Here is a 24,942-nt window from a genome sequence, read left to right on the forward strand (position 1 = left end):
ATAAAACAGATTTGTTCTTCAAGTTGTCTAAATACTAGATCCTTTCGAATGCTTACAAAAGTAAGCGCCACATCGTGCGCGTGCACAGTCGCATGCTGGATTTTTAGGTGACGCACAGTTTAGTTGCAATCCCACTATGATTTCGATAACGTTATTCTCGTTATTTCTACTGGGCGTTGAAAGCTTCCCAGACGGAGCTCCAATAGACGCGTGTGTTAAGGATCGAGCCAATCAACCGAACCACGGTCAACATAGAACGCAACCGCTCTCAACACTACCCTACAGGATCGTAGCTTCTTCATCTTACTACACACCAAATTCACGTTTAACAGGTTCGTTATTTGCTTTGTTATTCGTAATTATATACAATCGAACAAAATAAAAGTAATTCATTAGTTTTTCATAATTTAATCCAAAACTACATAAAGAGCATGTAAAGCAAATACTGTATGGAAACATTTATTTTATTCTAAAGTTTTGTCAATATCATTAATGCCATGATTACAAAAACTGTAATACATAGTCGTTTCGTTTTAGAAATATTTAACAAATGTATTCTATTACAACAATAAAATTAGCTAGGAATTTTTGATACCTTAAACATTAACCATTTTTTACAATATCATATATATATTATATATATGTGTGTGTGTGCATATATATATATATATATACATATTGATATAAAACTTCTAAGCTACGAAGGCGACAAATCTTATGCGAACACAACCAAAAGTTATTTTTTTTTACTATATTATATATTTATTGAATTAATTATGATTCACGAATATTTATTCATAGAATATAAACAAAATTATCCGTCTCCAAACAAAAGACAAAGAAAAACAAGCCTGTCTTAACAATTTTTCAACGGTCAAATATGTTTTCACACTATCTCGTGCATCTCGAATATAAATCATATGATTGGTTTTTTTCTTTTATACAAAGATATAAAAAAAAACAATGAATATCCTATATATAATTATTTTCTATATTAATGTTTTTATTTACGCACGCACTTTAATTTAATGAATGTTGTTCATATAAAAAAAAAACTTAATTTTCTAATATAATACAAAAATGCTAGTTGGTAAGTTGAGTCAAGATACATACATTTAAACCTAGCATTAATTTGGGGAAATATAGTTAATAAAGCATTTTTACTAAGCGGTAATTGCCGCATAATACTTTTGTTATTTGTATAGTTCGAACATTTCCGCCTCTTACCTCTTAAGTAATATTCCAAATCTCCTGATGGTTGTTGCAAAATTTTTAAACCACTATGCACATCGCTATTGCACAATCGACGTATGGAAAGTAAAATAAGGTTTGTAATAGTTAGCTAACTGTTCATTATTGAGACTTTTATGTACCCTATGTAATAATGTAACAAAATTAAAATGTTATACATTTGGCTGCACATACAACACATGTACATTTAGTTGTTTATTAACCACCATTCTTTTTAAATTTACTGACACAGAAATAGACTAGATACGTTTTTGTATCAGAATATTACACATGTAACAGATATATATTATTGCAAGAATGCTTACCAAATAAATAAATAAACAGGTTATTAGGCCCGAGATCCAAAAATATACTTTGTAAATAAAATAACTAGGATAAAATTATTGTATGAATGCGTATTATATCAGTCATATAATACGTGGTAATCTAAAACAAAATTGATTTGTGGAATACATACAAATTCATTGATAAAATCTTCCTAAACGTATTAAGTAACGACGCGCCAACGCGCTAAATCAACCGGTCCAAGTTCGATTGAGCAAGTCCCTATGATGGCATTGTAGGTCAGGCAACTTACGGTAGCCCTTATATGTTATCAATCTGTTACCGTTGGTTGTTAAAATTCTGTTAAAATGAAATACAATTAAAATTGAAATAAACATTAGAAAAGTTAGGAATTTGTTATATCTTTCTATAGACAAATAATTTTATTAACTTTGTAGGTGGGATACTCAGAAGATTTAAAAAAAAACTATATATGAAAATGATGTATATGCTATTTTTTATTCAATAAATATTTTCAAAGTACTTTATACTAACGTTTATACAAGTCTAATCAATTAAAAAAAATCAGTGAGCGACAGGAATTTCCTAAACAGTTCTCGCTTTTGGTGTTGAAAACTGTATTCCCTTGAGCTAGTTTCTAATTTTAGGGAACAAAAAGTTACGTACGCTATGTGTGACGTGTTGACTTTTTGCCAACCTCAGCGCAATAAAAATGTAACTATTGGTTAGTTGCAATTCTTTGTTATATTACATTTTTTTTTCAATCGTTATATTCATGACATTTCTAATCCTGATTATCTTGTAATTGTATCCTTTATTTACCTTCAGTTACAATAGAAGGCGCAGAGCCTTTTAAAGGTTTCTTCTTGCAAGCTCGCTCAGTAGAATCAAATGAATGGTTGGGATCTTGGGAAGAAGCACCAAACACAACCATACATCCTGAATGCTCCGCTATCACACATGCAGATCCGCAGGACAAAACGAGAGCTATCCTCGCATGGAAAGCTCCTTCAAATGGGTCTGGGAGAGTTTATTTTACGTAAGTATCTTAACTTGTTAGTTAATTTTGTAATATATGTTATAATAATCGATCATCTATTGTTCAAACCTCGACAATAAAGATTCTTGAGACCTTCTATTTGCCAACGTCATGTTTTCCTTATATAAAAGTTTCGACGTCATCGTCGACGATGAGAGAGAACTACTGAACTACAGTAACACAACGTCAATAGGTAATCCATCAATTAAATAATTATTACCTAGCTAGCTCGACTACAAGCTACTTTCAAAAAAATGCATGAAATGCAAAAATCATGCAAAGATGCAAGAAAAACGCATCAGACAACGGGTTACTCAATAAAAGATATGTTATTTTTTGTTAAGTCCAAAATTAACACGACCTTTTTTGTTTTGAATATCAACAAATGTTTGACAGATACAGGTGAATGAAAAAGAATATTAATGTTTTAGTAATTTTAATCGAAAATTTTCAATTTCTCTTCTCCTTTCTTAAGATCCTTCCTATGGGATACTCTTAACGAAAATATGAAACAAAAAATAAGACAGATTGTCAAGTTGATTTATATAAGATGTGAAAGTCAATGTATCTTGACAAAATGATTCTTCTACGTGTAGATTTCATTTGCAAAAAGATATTTACCATCTTGTCGAATATTTCTGCAATCGAACAGTATGAAAATGTTGAAGCGGAAGAATTGCTGTATTCCAGTATGACGGCGTTTTCGATAATGAAATTACGGGACGTTTGAGACGCATCGATATATATTTTTAAAAGACGAACACAGTGTGGTGATGCTCAGGACGTTTGTACAGACACAATTCATTGTGTAATAATTTACTGTATTTATCACTGTCGTCGAGAATAAAACAGCAAACCTTTTTTTTCATCTCATGCCGTTTTTTTGGTCCGTAGGACATATAAAACTTTATCAATATTTTTGAGATTTCATTTATTTAAGAAGTTACATTAAAACTAATTACAATGATGTTTTTATCTTGCTATTTTGCTACCAGAATAGTGTTATCAAACAGTATAAGAATTTTTTTTATGCTTTTTAGAAGAACATTTAGTATTTAAAATACTTAATCAAAACTTCGGTTTTCATTTTCAAAGTAATAGTAAAGTTGTTATTTATTTCCTTAAAATATAATTTGTGTTGAAATTTTGGTCTCTAGAGATATCGTAATGAGTTTTATATAACAAAGGTATAAGCAGCGTCGTATTGTTAGAAGTAAAATTTACCCGTCTAATTATTGATAATTTCGTCACCTTACCTATATTAATAAATAAATAAAATAGGTATGTGAAGTTTAACAAGATTGAGAAGATAATATTTCGAAAGTGGAGGACTCCGGTATGAACCTAAGTTAGATAAATAATTTATAGTTTTATTTCACTAATCTTCTGGGGTCGTTAACCGATACCCTCACTCTATTCCCTTTCACTTCGTTTGATGTATGTTGTGAAACATATCATGAGTGATCATAAGTAGTTTACTACTGACCGACCTTAAAATGAGCGCCGTTTTATAAGTATGAAATATTAAGAATCATAATAAGATCAGCAACATTTTCGAATTAAAAACGGACGGTCAGTTACTAAACGGTTATAAAATATATTGATATTTCTGGAAAATTGACATTTTCAAAAGCTCATCATCAAACAGTAACTATTACTTACACAAAAACTAGAGGTTGCATATACAAATGTATATTTACATCAACTATACTACATAAAATTGTCATCATAATTGTCATTTTAGCGGAAGGACATCCACTACTAGACATGGTCCTTTCCCTAAGTCTTCTAATAGGAACGGAACGGTTAGAACCGGTCTGAGTCTAGCGTCATCCGACGACCAAAATAAACTCGTCAGTCCCAGTGGGTAGACATCCAAAGCTGCGCTAGTTTATTAAATCAGACTCCCATATTCCTTAGCTTTAAATTACTTAAAGCGATTTCCGCATATAGTCTTTCCTGTCATAGATTTCCAATAGGACCGGAAGGAAGCGGCTTAAATTCAGCGTCTTCTGAAAAACTAACAATATCGTCTGTCCAACTTGTAGGCAGACGTCCTGAACTGCACTTACGCTTCCAAAATAAATCGAACAAAAATTAAATGTTCATCTACATTACACATATCTAATAAAATCAGTTTTTCAGCCATCTTTTTATTGTTAGCTGCAAGTAATTTGTTTATCTATTATTAATTGATTTGCTCATATATCTCTCCAGAATTTATTCCCTGGTTTTTTGAAAGTGAATAAAATTATGTATTACGAAACTATTTTAGACTGTCGTATTCTTTTGTTAAAATAAAGTATAAGAATTTCAACAGGCGTTTAATGTCAATAGCTAAATAATTATTCATAAAGGAAATATTAGTTAATTCATGGTGATCTACTTCAGTTATTTTGTAATAGAGATTTAGTAACACCGGAATCACGTTCTGTTTATAAATTACAAATTACAATTACGCTCTCAAGCTTACCTCGTATTTAAAATGTAACGTCACATTTGATTGGATGTTTTTTAAGACAATATTTTTTGTTTACAGGGGTACCGTGTTGAAGAATTACGGTACATTTTGGGCAAATCTCATTGCACAAGCGCCTCAAGATCCCATGCAACTACAAATTCTTGGCTAAAAATTATGGTTGAAAATGTTATATTACTTTCGCTGAAGTTATTTGTAATAGTGGTGCAACATGAAGTTAACTTTACATACCCAGTTTGGCCATAATTTTATTAAGTACACCAGCTATTTATATTAATCTAATATTTGACATTATTAAAAAAGATTAATGTTATTTCTAATTTCAAACAAACAAAAACTACTAATTATATACAAACATTGGAAACATAGGCCTAACAGTTTCATTGTATCATAGTAATACTGTAGTGTAGTAAAATAATTACTTGATGTTTTTATCCAAGCGACTTAGGTCAGGTATTGGATATTATTTTACATCACATTATGGGTTTTAGTTAAGGTCACTAATGAAAAATGTTCTAGAGAACCCAAGCCATGCCATTATAATAACGAATAAGCGTCATGTATTAATAAATTTCATTTTTTGTGTTAGGCAAGTAATTTATGGCCAAACTAGGTACACAAATAATTCTCGGCATTCCATAATATAGCCATTAAGTAATATTAAAAACTTTAATTTATATTGAACATAAAAATTCTCTGAAATTGTTTTAAGCGAACCATAAAATGTTATTGTAATTATATTTTCAGATTTTAACATTTGTGCAAAACAATTTATTGAACCTATACTTACAACTACCATTAAAACAATGTTTCAGTATAAGTATTCGACAAATTTGTAAATATTTTAATAATCATTGTAAAAATGTTAAAAAGAATTGTATAAATGACGAAAATAAAAAAAATGTTTAGAAAAATGTTATTTATTTAATTTTGAATTATTTGACAACATAATAAATTATAAATAATTTTTATAATAGTTCCATCACATGGATATGAGATAAGTTTCAGTCAATACATTATTCTGAGAATAATAATGAATATTTCATAGCAATATTATGCAGCAAAAAAAGTACGTTTTGTGAGTCAAACGTTAAAAAGCAAAAAGCGAAATCTTTAGTGCTTTGAAGTTAATTCAAAGTTTAAACATAGTGAGCTAAGGTGCTCTTTGTTTGGGGACGGGTTTTTTGATATCCATCAAGTCGCAAATTTCATTTCGTATGGGCCTCAATTCAACTGCGTCTTTTTCCCAATCCGTTTCAGCGAGTATTGTCATTACCTGCAAATTATTACGTAAGTTTACAAAAACACAACACGTAAAACTGTAGAACATAAACCCCAGATCATTCCCTTTGTCATAGGATCCTTAATGTATAATTTTAAATATTTGTTTCTTACACATTTAGTATATTAGTATTTGCCCTAAAAGACTAGACTCTCAAATGTTAATAGCCAGTCTAATTGAAAAAAATAAAAATTATTAATATCAGAATGATCTTGATTTATTGATTTAATGTAGGGTTGTTAATAAATTATATTTATACATAAATATAACTTGTACTTCGTACACTGCATGACTTTCATCGTCATAATCCACTAACGACGTCACGTTTGATATTTAACAAAAATTTGGTCGCAGCTAATGGTAAAGTACCCATATATATATATATATATATATATATATATATATATACATACATATATCGCTTGAATCATATCAACTTTCATTTTTTTTTTGAAAACTGATATATAAAATAATGAACCTGTTCAACGTTGTCGTGTGGAGCAGAACAAGCGTCCCCGTAAAGTGTTAGGGCTTCGTAGAATCTTGCCGCCGCGCATCGGCGAACGTAACGATCGGCGTAGCAAAGGTAAATCACGAGTTGCCCCAAAGCCTTACCGCATACCACGCCACCCACCTGTTAAATAATTTTTTACATTTAAATTTAAAATATGTCAGCAATAGATTACACTACACGCCTCTATTCAATCGTCAATCGTCGAAAAGTGCCAGCCATAGCTGGGAATGCTGATCTGCTAAAAAGAGCCTGCAAGAAACTCAACAGTTGCTCTTTATAAATGAAATTTAACGTTTCATGTATACATTACAACATGAATTATGTAAATCATTCAAGACACCAAGTTTCATACATTTATTTCATTGAAACAATAGAACAAACATAATTTTTCGAATGATTCTCTCAAGAAGAATCTGTCAAAGAAAGTCGATAGTTGTCCTTTTTTTACTCTAATTTTACCATTTTTCCTGTTATATTGACAAGGCACTTAGCCTAAACCTACAAATGCAAATATAAAAAAAAATTCTTTATTCAACATGTCATGGGTTACATTTATTGCTGTACCTAAGTTGAATCTAGAGATGGTACAGGCCTGGGATTCGAATGATAAATGCTTCAGACCTAAGAAGTACACGAGAAAGAAACCCGGCGAGACTATCTCCTTTCATAATACAACGTTAAGTATTTAATATAAAGTGAAATAGCCTGGAGGCAACCAAGTCATTCCAAAGGCGTGCTACCTTCCTTTGATGTCATTTTCATTGCACAAGCCCTCTAACATTTTTTTATTAAATTTAGAGAAAGAAGCTTTCTTATCAGCTTAAAAAGCCTTAGTGCCGGAATATTTACTTGTGAGCGGTAGCGGATCCTAAAAATTAAAAGGCATTATGAAATACTTTATTTTCATAAAAAAAACATTTCATCTATCGTTCTGAAACGCTGATCTTAACATTACGACGTAAATATGGCAGAGGTAGCCAATAAAAGGTTGAAACCCAATGTTCTGGCAGTAACTATGCACATGAACTTCTATAAATCGTTGCATTAATTATTCTACTGAATTTGAAAGCCGGAGGGTTCTTAGGTAACTAAAGCGGGAATTCTATGGAACACGAGATTTTGGCTTGGGTTGTCATTCGTTTTACATAAAAATGCCTACCTGAAACGCATTTTTCGCAGAATTTATTTTTTTTCATTACGATAACTCCTTACTAAAAAGACCTACTAACAATGCCCGAATGACGTGTAATAACGTGCACTTATTTAATTTAGCAAATCATGAATAAATTCTATTGGAAATATTAATCTTTTGTGTAAACACAATCGGTTGTAACTACTCTAGGTGACATGCGCTAAGCTTGTTGAGCATTGTGCGATATAGACAACAATCTACAGGGCCGAACCTGATATGCCAAATTCAATGTTGGGTATGAGTTGGTACATCTAGAGTATTTAACTATTATAATAATATTATATAGAAATATACCTAAGAGGTCAACCAGAACCAGCGAAATTATAAAAGTGGGCCACGAGAAAAAAAAAGTCTCGGAGCCTGTGCTTTGAAGCATTGGTGTTGATGTTTGTCTGTTCACGAATCGCATTTTAATAAATATACAATAACGAACATATTTTTGAGAAACAACTGATATAATAAGAGGTCAATTTTGAATACGCACCTGTATCAATTGGCACAGCACATTGATCGAATCCAAAAGTTTGTAAATATTTTTTCCTCCACGGAGCTCCATTTGCAAATATTTAAATATATCAGCAGCGAACGTTGACTCGGGGTCGTCGAGAATCGGCGATACAGCACCTTAATAAAACAATTATTCGATGAATAAAAAATAACTATTTGAAGTGTACCTCTCTCTTAATGACCATTTTTATTTTTTGTGTATATTTTTTTATGGATCCCTTTTTTGGGACCTCTCGTACTGTCCAGCCATGTGTAAGCAGACATATTCTTAAAGAAAGAGCAATTAATGATATTAAATTCTCCTCTGTTTACAGCTGAAAGACGTCCAGTGTAATGCCTACTCCAAAAATCGCCACGGCGGTCTAGCGTTGCCCTCATCCAGCTACTACCCGCGACTAACTATATCGTCGGTCCATATAGCCCAGAACCTATCCACGCCGCGACTACCAGTTGGTGGTCGACGATCAAGAATCTTGCGATCCATGGCCATCGGTTGCGAAACGATGTGCCCCGCCCACTACCAGTTTAGACGAGTAATTCTGCGAGCTACGGAGGTAACCTTGGTTTTTCTGTAGGTTTCCTCATTTATGATTCAATCTCGCAATGAAACTCCGAATATAGCCTTCTCCGTTGCTCTCTGGGTGAACTTGAGCCTTCTAAAGAGGCTCATCGTAAGTGACCACGTCTCGGATCCGTAAGTTATCACCGGCAACACACACTGGTCACACAAACGACTTACTGATAAATAAATTAACAAAAGAAACTTCTTATAGAATTCTCGAAGTTTTGTCGTTTTATCGTTGATTTTTTTTACAAATACGAAGAACAAAATAAAAACCTTCATAATGTATATTTTGATGGCATCAGACTGTGACCTGATTCGTATTTTAATTTCTTATAGGACATCTATGTTAACGTGACGATGAATTTATTCTAAAACATTTACGAAGTTTTCTAAAAAAAAATGTAACGATAGGAATCCCCCCTTTAAGTGTAAAGTTTCAGCTTAGCTGAATTTTATGAACAGCCGCGAATTAGTAAATTCATATTTTTAATAATAAAAAATAGTTCAGGAATTCAATTCGTACACAAACTAAATTAGAATAAACAGATATCACCTGAACTAAGCAACCTATCCAAGAAATTAAACATAGGCCCAGTGATTCTCTTCCGGTGCAGGTTGTCTGCAAACACTTGTATGATAGTGTCGCAAATCGACTTCAAAGTCTCCAGGTCGTCATGCAAAGTGTTCAAATAGGCGTAGAGAGATTGTGTCGTGTGTTTCACCTAAAAAGAAACATTTTTAATCGAGTTTAACCAATATAAAATTATCATACATTGCAAAACATTTTCAATAACGTACCATAAATCAACGTCAAGTGTTCAAAAATACTTTCGATAATGCCAAAAAAACTGCTACCTTTGTTTTAAATTGAATATAGTTAAATTTCGTAATTTTTTTACTGCTGTCACCCAAATCCCGTTTGACGTTGTTTATGGCACAGCCTATATAATAATTCTTAATCTAATTATTTGAAATTTATTATTTTGTAAACATTAAAATTTTCAATATTATCTTAATAAAGAAAAGTAAAATACTTTTATATATATAAATTCACTCAAAAAATATATTGATTTTGGCTAAAAGTAAATTGAACGCCGTGTAAAAGAGTATTACAAAAAATTGTGACGGTATTTTTTATTTTTATTGTGTTATAATAAAGGAAACAGACTGCATAATATACACAAAAATGTATACAAATTATTAGTAACATAATATCTTTGCAATTTAATATATAAATATTACTAAAATAGAATACATTATTGTCATTGAGTGCTGATTTTTTTTTAATAATCTACGTATAAATGTTGTCATTTTAAAAGAATCATCTTACCAGACTCTCTGTGAGTTCACCAGCACTCACTATTAGACCTTTAATCACACTGTATCTGTAAGTGGGGTAGTTCAATAACTGAACAAAGCGGGGCATCGTGTGCCCCGGGAACAGCCACAGCACCACGTTGGAGTTCTCGCTGACTGTAGTTAGCTCTGTGTCTTCTTCGTTCTCTTTAACTTGCCTTAACTCAACTTCGTCGTAGGGGAAAATGCGCTTCAAAGCGTCGTGATGCGGAATGTTTGTAATGACTGGGTCACTAAAAATAATGTGAATATATCTATAAGTGCTTCGGGAAAACATATGGCAACACTTTTAGAAATTCATCTAGATGGCCATGAATTTACTGCCTCAAATAACCCTTATTTTAGGCTGTCCAGAGGGCTAGCAGAGGATTGTTTTTCGGTGCGATTATATGTGAAATAATAATTATTAGTTAAATTCCAATTATTAATTAAAGTGTAATATTAACGGCTGTGCACAATTATTCCTCGCTCGTTAACCGACGCACTATTGGTGCGCATGTGAATGAGTAAATTGGGCAGAAGAGCCTACACGTAAACATCATATATTACACCTTCGAGTAGCCAAGATATTGGTATAATGCAGGGGTTCGCAACCTTTTAAGCCAGGACCGAAAAATCACAATTCACAAAATTTCAAAGTTTTAAGGAGCCTCAAATATTTTTCTTGCCAACCATAAAGCATATATAAATTTTAATAATAAAAACGAATCTATTTATTCATAAAAAATTATCATTTAGTCTTATACAGTGTTTTAAAATCAAATTAAATAACACACATATGGTGTTATTAGATAACCACTTATAATCAAATAAAAAATATGTGGGTATGGCACTAAAGAGCCGCAGGTTGCCGACCCCTGGTGTAATAAAATATGTATAAATACATATTTGTATGTACAGTTTTCTACATACTACTACAGCCAGGACCGGAATAATGATACTCGCTAGTTACATTTTAACGATATTTTTTATAATTTGTCTTCAATTTGTCGCATGAAAATGATTATGATACTAATCCCCGGCCTGTTTATCTCCTATATTATCTTTTATACAATAATATGCATAATTTATCATTATTTTCCTAATTATTATAGGCAGCGATCAGATAGTCGAATACATATTTATCTAAAGCAAAAATGTTATGACGCAAGGCTTATAATGCAAAGCGCTTCTGCACTGAAAAATCCTCGAAATGAGACTTTGCGAGTGATACGAATAGCTACGAATGCTTGTGTAAAGTGGACTTTATAAAAAAAATTCTTTTGTAAATTTATTTCTTATATAAATTAATTAAAGTAACATATTTCAGAGTGATCACTTTACACAGGTGATTGTAAATAAATGTAAAAGCTTGTAAGCTTTTTACATACAAATGTACTATATATTCATCGCTTTAAAACTCTTAACAACAATTACCCTGTATATCAAATAGGAAGCCTTTATTTATATGTATTATTAATGTATAAGCTATTTAGAATCATCTCTGCTTATATTAAACTTATATCTTATGTTGACAAACTTTAAACTATTTTCATTCCTATAACAGATGTTGTATGAAACTTTAAATGTGCTTGACGATTAATCAGCTTGGACAGCGACATATCACACACTTGTTCATTTTCTTTATTTGGGAACCCTTTTTTTGTGTATGTTCACAGAATTTGTTTTTTTTATCTGTTAGAATTTTAAAAATTCAGTTTAATGTTTTTATTTGTTATTATTTTATATTTATAATACGTATTACACTTTATTTATTAAAAGTATATGTCATATACATATGTATATACTTGAAAGGATGTATATTTTGTACGCGTAAACTACCTATTACTAATACTTCTATATTATGGTTGTTTATAAGAGATTGCCTTGTGTGATAAGACCGCCTATTGTACTCAGTTGTTTATTAGCGTGTACAATAAGTAATATTAAAATAAATAGATAGTTGCACTAACTTGTATATGAATGCAGTAAATATTCTGCCGGCGTGCGCTCGCGTACGGTCAATTTTCTCAACAGCCTGCTGCGCTGCTCCACACATCACGGCGGCCATCACACGCTCGCTGTTCAACTCCGGGGCCTCGCACGCGCATGCACGGCAGATTGACAACAACCCTGTCCAATAATTAAAATATATTAAATTTCTTTATATATGTAAACGCACGGGTAAACTTCCCAATATATAAACCGACAACATAGTAAAGGTCGCGGAAACTCACTGGTGGGAGCAACGCAAGATTCTGTCATCTAGGCGATCTTAGGCCTTATAGCGGGCGTCTATCAGCTGATATGATGATGATAAACTTCCTATTTCGTATAAATAAAAATGAATCGCCAAACTTGTTACTAAAATTGCAAAGGCTTTCCCTATTCCGCATTTTTTATAAAATTATCGATTTATCGTATAAAAATAGTAAATATTAACTCCATTCATAAAAACAAATTAAAACATCTTACATAAAAACAATTTAATAACAAACATTTTTCTATAAATAATTATTTTTTTATCTGGTCCACTAAATGTCGTCTTTATATATTTATTTTGTGATATCTCATATCACAACTATGAAGAAAAAAATAATGTATTTTCATGGAAAAAGATGTTGAAAGTAGACGAACATTACTTAAGATGGGTGGAAGCGGTACCGCCTCTTAATTTGCACTGGATATTCTCATGGGGCTGGTAGGCGTTCCAGAGGAAAATAAGGGGTTATAAAATATCTCGATTTTCATGTACAAACATTTAAACCATCTTACTAAAACATTTAATGTTATTATGAGATAAATAAGGCGACGTTTGATTTTTTTTCCTGTGAAAGGGTCTATAGTCGGACACCTTATACAATAAAGTAATTTTTTTCGCAACAATTACAAGATCTTTTCACTTCGGTTCTTAATAACAAACATTAAAGAAGAAAGCAATCCTTACCAGTCATACTCGCTTCCCGCACCCAAGCGCCGATGTCGCCTCTCATGTCAATAGTGTACTCCGAGAGGCACGCAAGTAAAGCCTCAATAATCTCTCCCACGTATTTCTCTACTCCATTAACAATTCCCTGCGTCTGACAAACTTCGGTCAGGCCTATCACTGCATCACGCCTGGACTCCGCCCACATCGCCGTCGCTTCAGTCACTTTCGTACATTCAATCAACGATTGTATGACTAGAGGTAGATGTTCGGTCAGCACGAATTTTGGTAAAACACCTGTTAAAATTTGCAAAATTAAATTAATACGTTTTATCAATTTAAATCTTTATTTTTAAAAAATACAGGTTAAGTTTACTTCTATAACTATCATATAGCTATATAGTCTATGCAATACCTATTATTTGAAAATTGGTATTATTAATCTGGGATTGGCCAAGTCCAAAAATTCAAAGCGTATATGGAAATCATAAATATATATATATACATATATATATATATATATAATCTAAAATAATATATATATATATATATATATATATATATATATATATATATATTATTTTAGATTATCGTTGTAATCATTTATTGAGTTATAAGATCTGCTAAAATTCTAGACCACACAACTATGTACATCTTTGTGTGGCGGTAAAGAATTTCGAAAATAGTTCTCGGCTGGTTTATTACACACTTTAGAACCACATCCACTAAAATACGGATATGGGAGTTAATATCCGCGATACATTTCTAAATAACTTAGATATTATCAAACATTGCACAGCATTTGATATTTATTGTATCTCTTATATCGTAATTATTTTTTATTCATTCTATAACAAATAAAGTAAATCTTCGATACCTCCATGAATTCTTAGTAAAATATGTTCATGAGAATATTCATGCAAATATCCGATTTCTCATAATAAACGTGAAATAATTTCTTTATAAAATCCAAGAATAAACAAGATTATAAAAAAAAAAAATATTTTTTGATCTGTTTGGAAAGTTAGCAAGACGTAGTCCCGTAGATTGTGAAGTTGAAGTAGCAGTGGGCAGAACACATTGCCACTGGGGCCTGAATGTTCTGGAATGATGACCAAAGACCCGCAAGCGCAGCACAGGGCGTCTTCGATAGATGTAGGCTGGCAGTATTCAACCAGCCCTATTGGAAATCTGAAAGGAGGCCTATGTCCAGCAGTAAACATCCTACAGAATGAATAATGATCGATGATGAACTAATATTATTTTAAGATAAATCAGTAGTTGTTATTAAATTATATATTGATCATTATTTTGCATAAATGTGTATCATAAGTGATTAGTTTTGTACAAGATTAATCGTAACGCATTAAATATTACATGAAAATTCTTACCAACAGCCCTAGCATATCCCATCCTGAGTACAAGTCCGTTGACACCAGTGCTGCTGAGTAGCTCGCAGTACTTCTCCATCAGTTCCATGCGTTTTTGCTTGGTTGTCATAAGCCCGAACATGCGAGTGTCATCACGTAAGTACTGATCGAAAACCAGCGGCAGGGCGCAGGTCGCCTTCTCACGGATCACCTGAACCTCGTGGGTAAGGCATTCTTCGATAAGGTTTAGCCATTCGTCTGAAAATTAAATAAGAAATTACTGTTAATGTGCCCATGTGGAACAAGGATAGCTTTGTTCCATTTCCAGGGCTCTTACACCCAGTTACTCAAGGGATCAACCGCCTAAGCGATCTAAGCCAGACGCTACAATCCTTTAGCACGGGTTCAATACAATAAAGCTAAGGTATCGTCAGGTTCACGATGCAGGGCTGGAAGCCTTCATAATCCACTCAATGCGAATCCGTGGAGGGCAGCAACTTAACTAGTGGTGTCGTGCTGCAGTAGAACAGCGAGAATGCCGAGGAAGGCTCAGCTTCCCCCCGGGTTGTATCTCGGCGCAGTATTAAAGGGCAACTGCGAGTTTCGTATTAGATCAGGTGGCCGAGGGATTTTTAGTGGATAGAAATACCACACAATTCTGTCCTTTTTCAAGAAGGCGGGGTTGTATTGATCTTCATCAATCAATACCTTCGTATTATGGAACAGCATTTCCACTCTCTCGCTTCGCGCATATCTAAAAAAAGCCTTAATAAAGGGCCAATTGCCCGCAGGTTCTACACAGAGCGTCGCCTTATCAATCCAAGCTAGATGGTCTTTTTATTCAGTGAAATAAATAATATAACGTTTTTAATATAAAAGAAAAAAATCATCGATTCAGCGGTAAGATATTTACTTGCTTTGATAATATAAATATTAAAAATAAATGACTGCGTTATTACATAGTTAACATTGTATAAAAATGATAAATTAACTCCTAAAAAATGTTATGTTTAATAACCAATTACGTTTAGTAAAAACGTGTTTTAAAGTTAAACGTTACACACACGTTAAACCATGGGTGCACAGACCGCGGCCCGCGGGTCGAATACTGGTGGCCCGCCGACAGCAAAAATAATACTCTCGTACATTCGAAAAATATTAATTTCAATTCCAGAATAAAACCAAAAAAAAATAATTACCTATTTCTTCTGGCGGCCGGCCCGCCGTCAGTTCAAGATTTGCCCGAGTGGCCCCTAGTCTTAATAAGTCTGTGCAACCATGCGTTAAACACAACATTCATCTTTCTTTCTGTCAGCTTAAAAATTATAATATATCAAATAATTACTATGAATGAATATGAAAAAAATACAAAATTAAATGTATAAACAGTAGTCGGTAGCCTCAAAAATTATTAAATAATAAATCTTCATAAACACTAACAATGCGGGCGTGTGTGTGTGTGCGTGCGTAAGTGTGTGTTATAATTAAGTAAATATTATTTTTTTAATTTAACAAACTTGTTAGGTATCATATTGTGGATTGCACAAACAGTATTGTTCTTCAGCTTACCAATGATGTTTGGGTGGTTATGGTAGGGGGCGGCGGCAAGAGACAGTCGCGCAATGCACTGGCAACACGCCTGGCGCATCAGCTCACCGCCGAGGCCGCGAAATTGCTGCCGAGCTCTCAGCTTGCCGACCAATCCGCGAACCGACTGCGATACGTCCTCTGATATCAACTTGTCCGCTGTCCTATCTGTTGAAATTAATGTCTGCATTTGTCGGAGACTTTGGTTTCTGCGCTACTTTCCTATTTCTAATTCAATTTCGCAGCGAAGGATATTAAATGAACACTTCTTTTTACGTAAATAAATACTGAAAAAGATGTCTACTTCTCATTCATAGATTTCCAACAAGACTGGTTGGAAGCGGCTGCATCCAGCATCTACCTACGACGACAAAAGGTCATCTGGACACTTTGTGGATCCTTCGTTTGCCGGCCCGTGGTCTCTAATGCTCATTTTTGGTTAATTATTACCCGCGGACAAAAAAGGTTTCCAACCCTCGAGCCTGTATTATTGTGAGTCTTGACTATTTAAGTTTCGTATAAAACTGTGACATTTTTCTTTGTTTTCTTTTTCATCCAAATTAAGAAAATAATAATTATAATTTTAACACTTTTTTCTCTATAAAAATTAAAAGTAACAAGACAGCCATGCCATGCGTTTATGAAACTCAACTTTGCTGTACCTCGTTCTGACAGCTGTCTACATAACTACACGACGAATTGATTATGATTATTGAAATCCATAATATTTGATTTACAAATAAATATATCATAACTTTAATTTCATTTTGCTTTTTAGTTCTAGTTAATTTTTAATATATTCTTTTTATTTATAATTTATATTTAGTGTAATCGGCTAGTTTAGTAAAATAAAATAAAAATGAATATTTACTATTTCGCTAAAAAATATGTATCGTTAAAAACGTTACTTTATTTTCTTACCATCAGCTAACTTAGTTTGAGACAAAGCTAATATAGCCTCCCCTATGCCGAGTATAGCGCCGTGCCGAACATTTAAATCAATTGATTCAGTTTTCGCTACTAGCTTAGGCAGCACCACTATCGCCACATATTCTGGAATCTGCAAAAAATAGTAACAAAATTTTGTTTCTGTTATTGCTCTCTAGTATCTTATAACCGATTTTAAATAGACAGAAAATTAAAAAAAAAATCAAACATTGCTTACATTACACATTTTGTCAATTCAAATATATAAAAGGATTAAAATAAAATGTTATGATGAAATTTATGTTGGTAAAATATAAAATAAAACGAAAATCTAAAAAGCTAAATTAAATAATAAGCTTAACCTAAAACAGTTAACACAAACTGTCAAATTTCACAGTTTGTTCTTTAAGCAACAAAGTTTTAAATAAATGTGCCAAGTTTAAAATGTATAAAGGAGGATTTATAAATTGTGAATTATATATAAATAGCATTGATAAATATTTGACTTTTCACAAAATGCTTATAACATTTCAATATTGTATAATGTATTTATTTTTATGTTAAGGCTATCAGATGTCGATAATAATAAATGGCAATGATTTTGTTAAACGGAGGGCTAATTACAAATCTCACTAGGAGTTTATTTACATATTATATTCACTAGGAGTGTTAGTTCAAAAAATTTAAATAAGGATAACTCATTTTGGTTGAGGAACCTTAAGAAATACGAATGTTAATTTAAGTAGAGAATTTTCAAACTTAATTTTTAAATTTAATCCATAAAAATGTTTCACACGAGTATACCTAATTTCCTATGTAACTTTATTTTATATTAATATAGGAAACTAACAGTATACACACAACAAATATATTCAAATTTTACATAACATAATGCCAAAAAAGTACCCAACATTAATTATTATCGTATGTTATCTAAAAAATGGGCTAAAAAGTCCTGGGCTTAACATGTACATGGCGCTAGTAGTTTCATAGCATTCATCTTTTACAGTTAGTCTAACCTTTACAAGAGAGCTGTTAAAATTTCAATATAATGGTATTAAATTAGATATGTTACCTGATTATACAGAAATCATACACAAAATTAAAACTTTAAATTATGAAAAATTAAAAGAAATTTAAAAATTTTAGTGGGGCATCAATAGTTAAGGTGATTTGGTTTGCTTTTAAGGGTGATAGATTGCTTATTTTAAAACTGAGATCTGGACATATTCATTCAAACATATTTTCTTATTTGATGCCAAAATCGGACTCTCCATATTGTATTGTGTGTGGTGTGGAGGAAAATGTGCATCATGTTTTGATGAAATGTGCCAATAATCGAAGTATGAGAGAAAGAATTACTGTTAAAGCAACTGAAAATGGTCGTCATCATACGATGTTGGCACCACGCATTATATTTTTTCGGAACCTAAGTCGAAGCAGCTAAACGGTTTTGCAGACTAGCGTCTTGCCTTCATAATAATTTTAAAATATTTGAAAATATTCACAATGGGGTTGATAATATGTCAAAACATGGATAAAAACCCAAACTAAAATTAAAACTATAAAAAATATGATATTCTAATCATAAATATTAATATAAAGAATTGGACTTAAAAAAATATACCTTTTCAGTCAATTTATTGAGGGCTTTTGCAGCCAGTTCTCTAATAGCGTAGTCCCAGTGTTCTATTTTCAAATCGACAATGTGGTCAATAAGGGGTTGAGTGTATTCAGGGTAGGAAGCGATCTGCGGCGCTATTATGAGGTACGCGTTGTTGCGAGGGCCCACTGACTGGAAGTCGGCGGTGGTGAGCACGTCAATGCCATGAGGGAACATTCCATGTCGGCCTACGTTCTCCTGATACGCTGCAGAGGCAGCTCGGCGGCAATTGATCTTAAAAAAATAATTACGTTAACAGTATAAACATTTCTTGTTAAAACTTCATAATTTCAGCTGTTATTTTTCATGTTGGCACAAAGATGACTTTCATGCAGCGAAAAATGAAAAAAGTCAGCTACGAGGTTTTAGAGCACTTTTCTCCCAAGCTGAATATTATCACTTAAAATCTTTCTATGAAAATTTATGAGATGTACCCCCAGTATTTGTACGTCTTGATTTTTAGATTACTAAACTTTATTCTGAGTCTTTTTTGTTATAAATTGCAAGAACAGCCTTCTTACGGCTTAAAATTGTATGAATATGGTTGAAGCTGATAATTTATATTGATGGTTAAAATACCTCTCTATCAAAGCAAGCAGTAGCAATGAGGGCGTTGGCGAGCGCGGTGGCGTGAGGCGCGAGTGCGTGTGCGTCGTATGCGCGGGCGAAGGCCCACGCGGCATGGCAGGCGGCGTCCCGCGCCGCGCGACCGCCTGCTCCTCCCGCAGCCCGCACCTCATCACGGGCCAGCGCAGCTACCACGCAGTGCGCGCCAGAACTCAACTGCTGCGGAGACAGAAGTCCCCGCCGTGCTACAAACACAAAATTTTACAATAAACCCAGAAAGTGTTCAGAAGGCTTCTATTGCAAAATTTAAGATAATATGATAGTGCTAAGGGTACTACACTGTAAATGACTTGATAGAGGATAGCACACCTGTAGGCTATTTCAAATATTACGTTTTTTTTTTAACAGAAAACACAGTCTCTCCGAGTTTCTTGTATTCCAGTTTGGTAAAAGCTGTTGGCATTATTGTTGAATTAATAAAAAAATGTATTTAAAATTATATACGGTTTCGTAATGACCATGTTATTATTTATTATCATAATTTTCTGCCGTTAAAAAACATTACTGACATTCTAATCATTTATTTTTAGATAATAATATTACCCAATTCAGCCAACGCCATACAGCCGCCATGCCAAGCAGTGTCACGTTCGTTTTCAGCAAAAAGTGTAAGAACAATTTCACACACATCGGCAGCTGCCAAGGCAGGCAGACGAGCGCCGATCCTTCCCACACCTTTGGCAGCCGACCAACGTACTACAGTGTCATCATCTCGTAATGAACATAGCAATAGCTCTATAACATCTTCAACCTGAAAAGTACATCTCAACTGATTATCGATATATGTTATTTTTATCCAAATTCAAAACATCTTCAAAAACGCATTTACACGTACTTTTGAATCGTCAATTATTTTAAAAATATAATAAGTAAGCTACCACTGGCTCGGAATACTGATCTGCTGAGAAGATACAACAATGTTTGATTTATAAAATGATTAATTTAAAAACAATCATTTTAGATTTAAAACTTAGAAAGGAAGGGTCTAAAATAGGTTCTGGAACTTTATTATATATGCGTACCCTCAGACAAGGAAGAATTTGTTAACTGTTTCTTGTGTTCATTAACATGTGCCTGTTCTTTTCGTACATATAAAAATTACAAAAAAATCTTAATAAAACATTTTTTTTGTCATAAATATAAAAATACGAAACAACTTAATTCTTAAACACTGTACTTGTGTATCACTTTCAAATAAATTACTGTCATCTGTTCGAAATAAAATACTCATTTCCCGGACTAAAAAAGTACAAGAAAATAAAAATTATTTAAAGTACAACATAAATAATTAAACAATTGATTCGAATATTTTTTTTAAATTTCAAAATATCAAGGAAATTCTATTGTTAAAAATAAATATGCTGATCCTGGAATCAAAAATGATTTATAATCTTTATAAGATACTAGCAGTCTCTAGCAACTTTCACAAACGTTATGAACGCCTCCTCTACCCCCCTTGCAGATGGAACTTCATAATATCAATTCTTAATGTTTTACAAATATGTTTGTAACAGTTTCGTAAACATGTTCACCTCTTGAGGAATGTCCTGATCATCATCGTCTGGCTGTGAAGCAATAGGTTGTTCAGTATCACCAGCTGCTGCAACACCTCCTAATGTCACTGCTAGAGATCTAGAACCACGTGTATATCGCCATGACGCTACACGAGGCTTCAAAAAAGTTAAACCTGAAATGTGTAAGAAATTTATACATACACTACTTGTTTTTTACACCTTTTGTTAACTGCATTACTACCACTAATATGGTAAGTCTTATACACATTATTATAATTTACTAGTGGATTTCTGGAACGGCTTTTTTCCTTGGTGCAAATAATTTATTAAAAAATGTAATAACTCATTTTTGAATAAATTATTATTATATATTATTACTGTTGGTCTTTGCGCGAGATAGAAATATTTGTAATTGCAGCAAATATTTACCTAAATAATTTAATAATGTCTTTTATATTTATGATTGACTGTTTACACTTCACCATGTCCTGTCAGCCCATAGATACCCATTGCAAGCCTCAGGCCTCCCACAAAGATATCTATTAAGGGATCCACCATAATTGTTACACTTGGCAGGCGGGTTGGTGATCAGTGTGATACTATCATATGCAGAGAATGCTGCTGCCTATCCTCTAGAAACTAGTTTGTGAGCAGTGGCAATCCTCTATAAATATATATATATATATATATATATATATATATATATATATATATATATATATATATATATATATATATATATATATATATATATATATATATATATATATATAATATATAATACAAAGTGAGATTATCCCAGGAATTAAATTCACAACCTACAATCGCAAGTGTCAGCCCTTTACCATTAGGCTATCACTGCTCAATGCTTATTTATTGAGTTGCTATAGCAGTGAAAGTTGGAAACAACACATTAAATAAGCTTAAGGGCTAGCTAAGCTCAGGAGCCCTGCCATTAGCATTTAAACTACACTACTGGAATAGAAGGCTGTTAAGCTGTTATGTCGATTAGGTAGATCAAAATTGTTGGGCATTAAGGTTCATTGCCATATCTCAATTGGTTGCAATTATTAGATTGCAGGAGTAACATTACATCATCATACAATGTACCAGACATGCATCAATACATCATAGATTAAAAATTATTTTGTACAACTAAATATTGACTGATACACATACCAATTCTTTGCACAATTTTTACTCCATACTTTCTAACTAACATAGCATTATGTTGTTTATAGTTTTGATCTGTGACCCACTGCAACAGCTTGGATGCATAGAGCAGTAAATCATCTCTTTTCCCATGTTTTAGAACGGCTGCCACAGTAGCAAGTACACCATAGTGTATAGTATCCTCTGCCTTCAAATTGGATTGTAAATCACAAGCCCAATTGAAAAATGTCCCCATATACATTTCTTTGACATCTGACCTGTAAAAACAGTTAATAAGAGTAAGTTTAACGTAATAAAGTTACATTACTGTTAGTCATGCACAAAAATAGACAACTTTTATAGTTTCAGTTTTCTGACTTATCCTATACTGTCCTCTATTTCGTTTCGGTAAAGGGAATCTATAAATGTTCAACATGTGTTTTTCAATGACATAATGTTATCCTAAATTATCTTGTGACAGAGCATCATTCTTAGCCAATGTTGTCTGAATATAACACCTAGTTCATGTATGTGTCTGGATATGTCTCTGTGGTTGCTCTAACCAAATATTTATTCCAATAAGTAATTTATTATGACATTTTGCATTTTGCATTTGTCTGCTTTTGTGCACATTGTAAATTATTTTTTGCTTACACTTGATTAATTGAAAGTTATTGTAAAAATGCCCATGCTTATCCCAAACATTTGTGGGAAGTGCTGACATTTGTAGAGAGCTATAGTAAAACATTTACAGCAGAATATTGTTAAATATAAAACAAACATGAATAAATACCAATTTTATTCATACAATATCCTAATTACAAGTGAATGCAGCATTTAAGGTCTTTGAGCGACTCATAAATCAAAAACAAGCATAACTTACCTGATAAGGAATTTAGAAGCCAAATAAGCACTTGCCTCAGCACATGAATCTTTACTACAAGCATATAATTTACAGATGTTAAATATTCTTTCCATGACAGTAAGCTTCTTAGAAGAACCTGCAAAGATTTTGCAATAAACAATTGTATGCTTCTCTAATTTTTAGGTACTTGTTATTAATAAAATCCAAAGAGTACCAGCAAAATGTTTAAATTTTATGTACATACTCACTGTTCTAACGTTCTTAAGGATTATTACATAAAAGAAAATTTTAAAGTTAATATTAATATGTACAACACTTCTTATTCAAACACTTGAATAATTGTATTATATTTACATATTAGTGTTGGCTTCCAGTGACAGCAATATAATTCATAAGTAAAATAATTTAGTAAAAACACTTTCAATACTTTTTTATTGACATTAATCCTACAAAAGGATATTCAGAAAATATACTAATTTTCATTACCTGGTTGTTCAGGAGCAAAACCGTCCAACCTACTCATATGAAAAGGAATTATGACAACAATTGATAGCCACAGCAACAATACAAATCTACTGCGCCATGTTTCTTTATCATTTGGGTCTTGAGCTTCAAGGAATGTCAAAACTGTCAGAAGATCTGATACCTAAAATTTAATTACATTTTAAAAATGCATTTAAATAGTCCATAACTAATAATACTTAAAATTGCTTACCTCATGAGGCAAATGTCTAACAACTACTTTATATCCTCTAACTCTAATAATTTGGTACATATAATTGAAAGTTGCATGTTTTAAAGCACAAGGTGAATCTTTGTTCTTAATTAAAGCAAGAAACTTTGATAACATTTTGTCCAAATGTGGATCAAGTAAGTGAGGTTGTTCATAGTATTGTTTAAGTATACCATACAATTTATCGTATTCTGATTCTAATTTGGGTGTGTCATAGACCTTTTCCAAATTGTCAATCATGTTCATAACATCTTCGACTTCTGAGAAGTGTTCTAAAGCACATCCTAGCCCAATATTATCACATTCGTCATCTCTGTTTAATTCGGTGGCAAATCCAACCATCTTTGCTGACTGAATATTAAACGGTATTATATTTGCAATATTTGCTTTGTCTGAAGAGTTTCGCAGCTTCCTACGTTAAAGGATCTTCACGGTTTTCTATAAAATATATCACACGGTAAGTATGTTTAACTTAGCATCTCACCGAACAAATGAGCTAAACAAAACACTAAGAAATTGACATTTGACATTGACAGTAAAGATATATATTGTTTTCTCATTTAGTACATCTGAAACTCCAAAGAATTCACATCTACAAAGCCAAGTCTTGGATATTTTACTTAAATTTTCCTTTTAATCAATCAATAATATTTTTTTAGCATAAGCTTGGTCTGAAAATAATAATAAAAGCCCGCTTGCATGATCACCATGCTCCCAAATTTATTTCTCGTTATGTTTGTTTGAAGTCGATTATCTGAATTCTATGGTTTTATAGGCGAGAATATGCTTTTAAGGCAAGCATATAAAAGTATTACATTCGTTATCGCCTCTATTAATAATTAATTAATATTTATTCTTAATTTTCACTTATTAAAGCAATTAGAAATTTTAAAAAAATCAAAATATTAAAACTGAAATTGACTTTTTTATACTTATTACATTTTTGTAAAGCTATTGAAATAGTTTGTTTAACACTTTCATAAAAGATACAATTTCGCAATAAATAAAATTACAACGACGCCCATTATCACAATTGATACGCTTTATATAAATAACGTTTAGTATCATATTTCGTATAAAAAATAAGACTGAATGTTTGTTATGTTGGATACCCTGATATTAAACCGAC

At 32.4% G+C, this 24,942-nt stretch overlaps 2 protein-coding genes across 2 annotated transcripts; one reads left to right on the forward strand and one right to left on the reverse strand.

The window, feature by feature from the left end:
- Positions 1–136: 136 nt before the first annotated feature.
- LOC137931782 (putative defense protein 3) lies at positions 137–5,205 on the forward strand. The gene is made up of 3 exons (XM_068775285.1): positions 137–332; positions 2,365–2,575; positions 5,115–5,205. Exons 1-3 carry the CDS (start codon positions 137–139, stop codon positions 5,203–5,205), a joined length of 498 nt encoding a protein of 165 aa, XP_068631386.1.
- A 787-nt stretch (positions 5,206–5,992) lies between these two features.
- On the reverse strand, positions 5,993–24,303 carry Tbcd (tubulin folding cofactor D). The gene is made up of 18 exons (XM_068774887.1): positions 23,796–24,303; positions 23,567–23,726; positions 23,099–23,216; positions 22,243–22,493; positions 21,082–21,236; positions 20,093–20,300; positions 19,502–19,734; positions 18,887–19,156; positions 17,254–17,392; positions 16,315–16,500; positions 14,767–15,003; positions 13,397–13,672; positions 12,423–12,582; positions 10,445–10,703; positions 9,668–9,836; positions 8,527–8,666; positions 6,815–6,970; positions 5,993–6,330 (listed from the first exon to the last, which is right to left on the reverse strand). Exons 1-18 carry the CDS (start codon positions 24,153–24,155, stop codon positions 6,208–6,210), a joined length of 3,600 nt encoding a protein of 1,199 aa, XP_068630988.1. The 5' UTR covers positions 24,156–24,303; the 3' UTR covers positions 5,993–6,207.
- Positions 24,304–24,942: the final 639 nt, after the last annotated feature.

This window comes from Battus philenor, unplaced genomic scaffold, assembly GCF_028537555.1.
Source record: "Battus philenor isolate CCGP_79_NKW_IND1 unplaced genomic scaffold, ilBatPhil1.0.hap1 SCAF_8, whole genome shotgun sequence".
NCBI lineage: Eukaryota > Metazoa > Arthropoda > Insecta > Lepidoptera > Papilionidae > Battus > Battus philenor.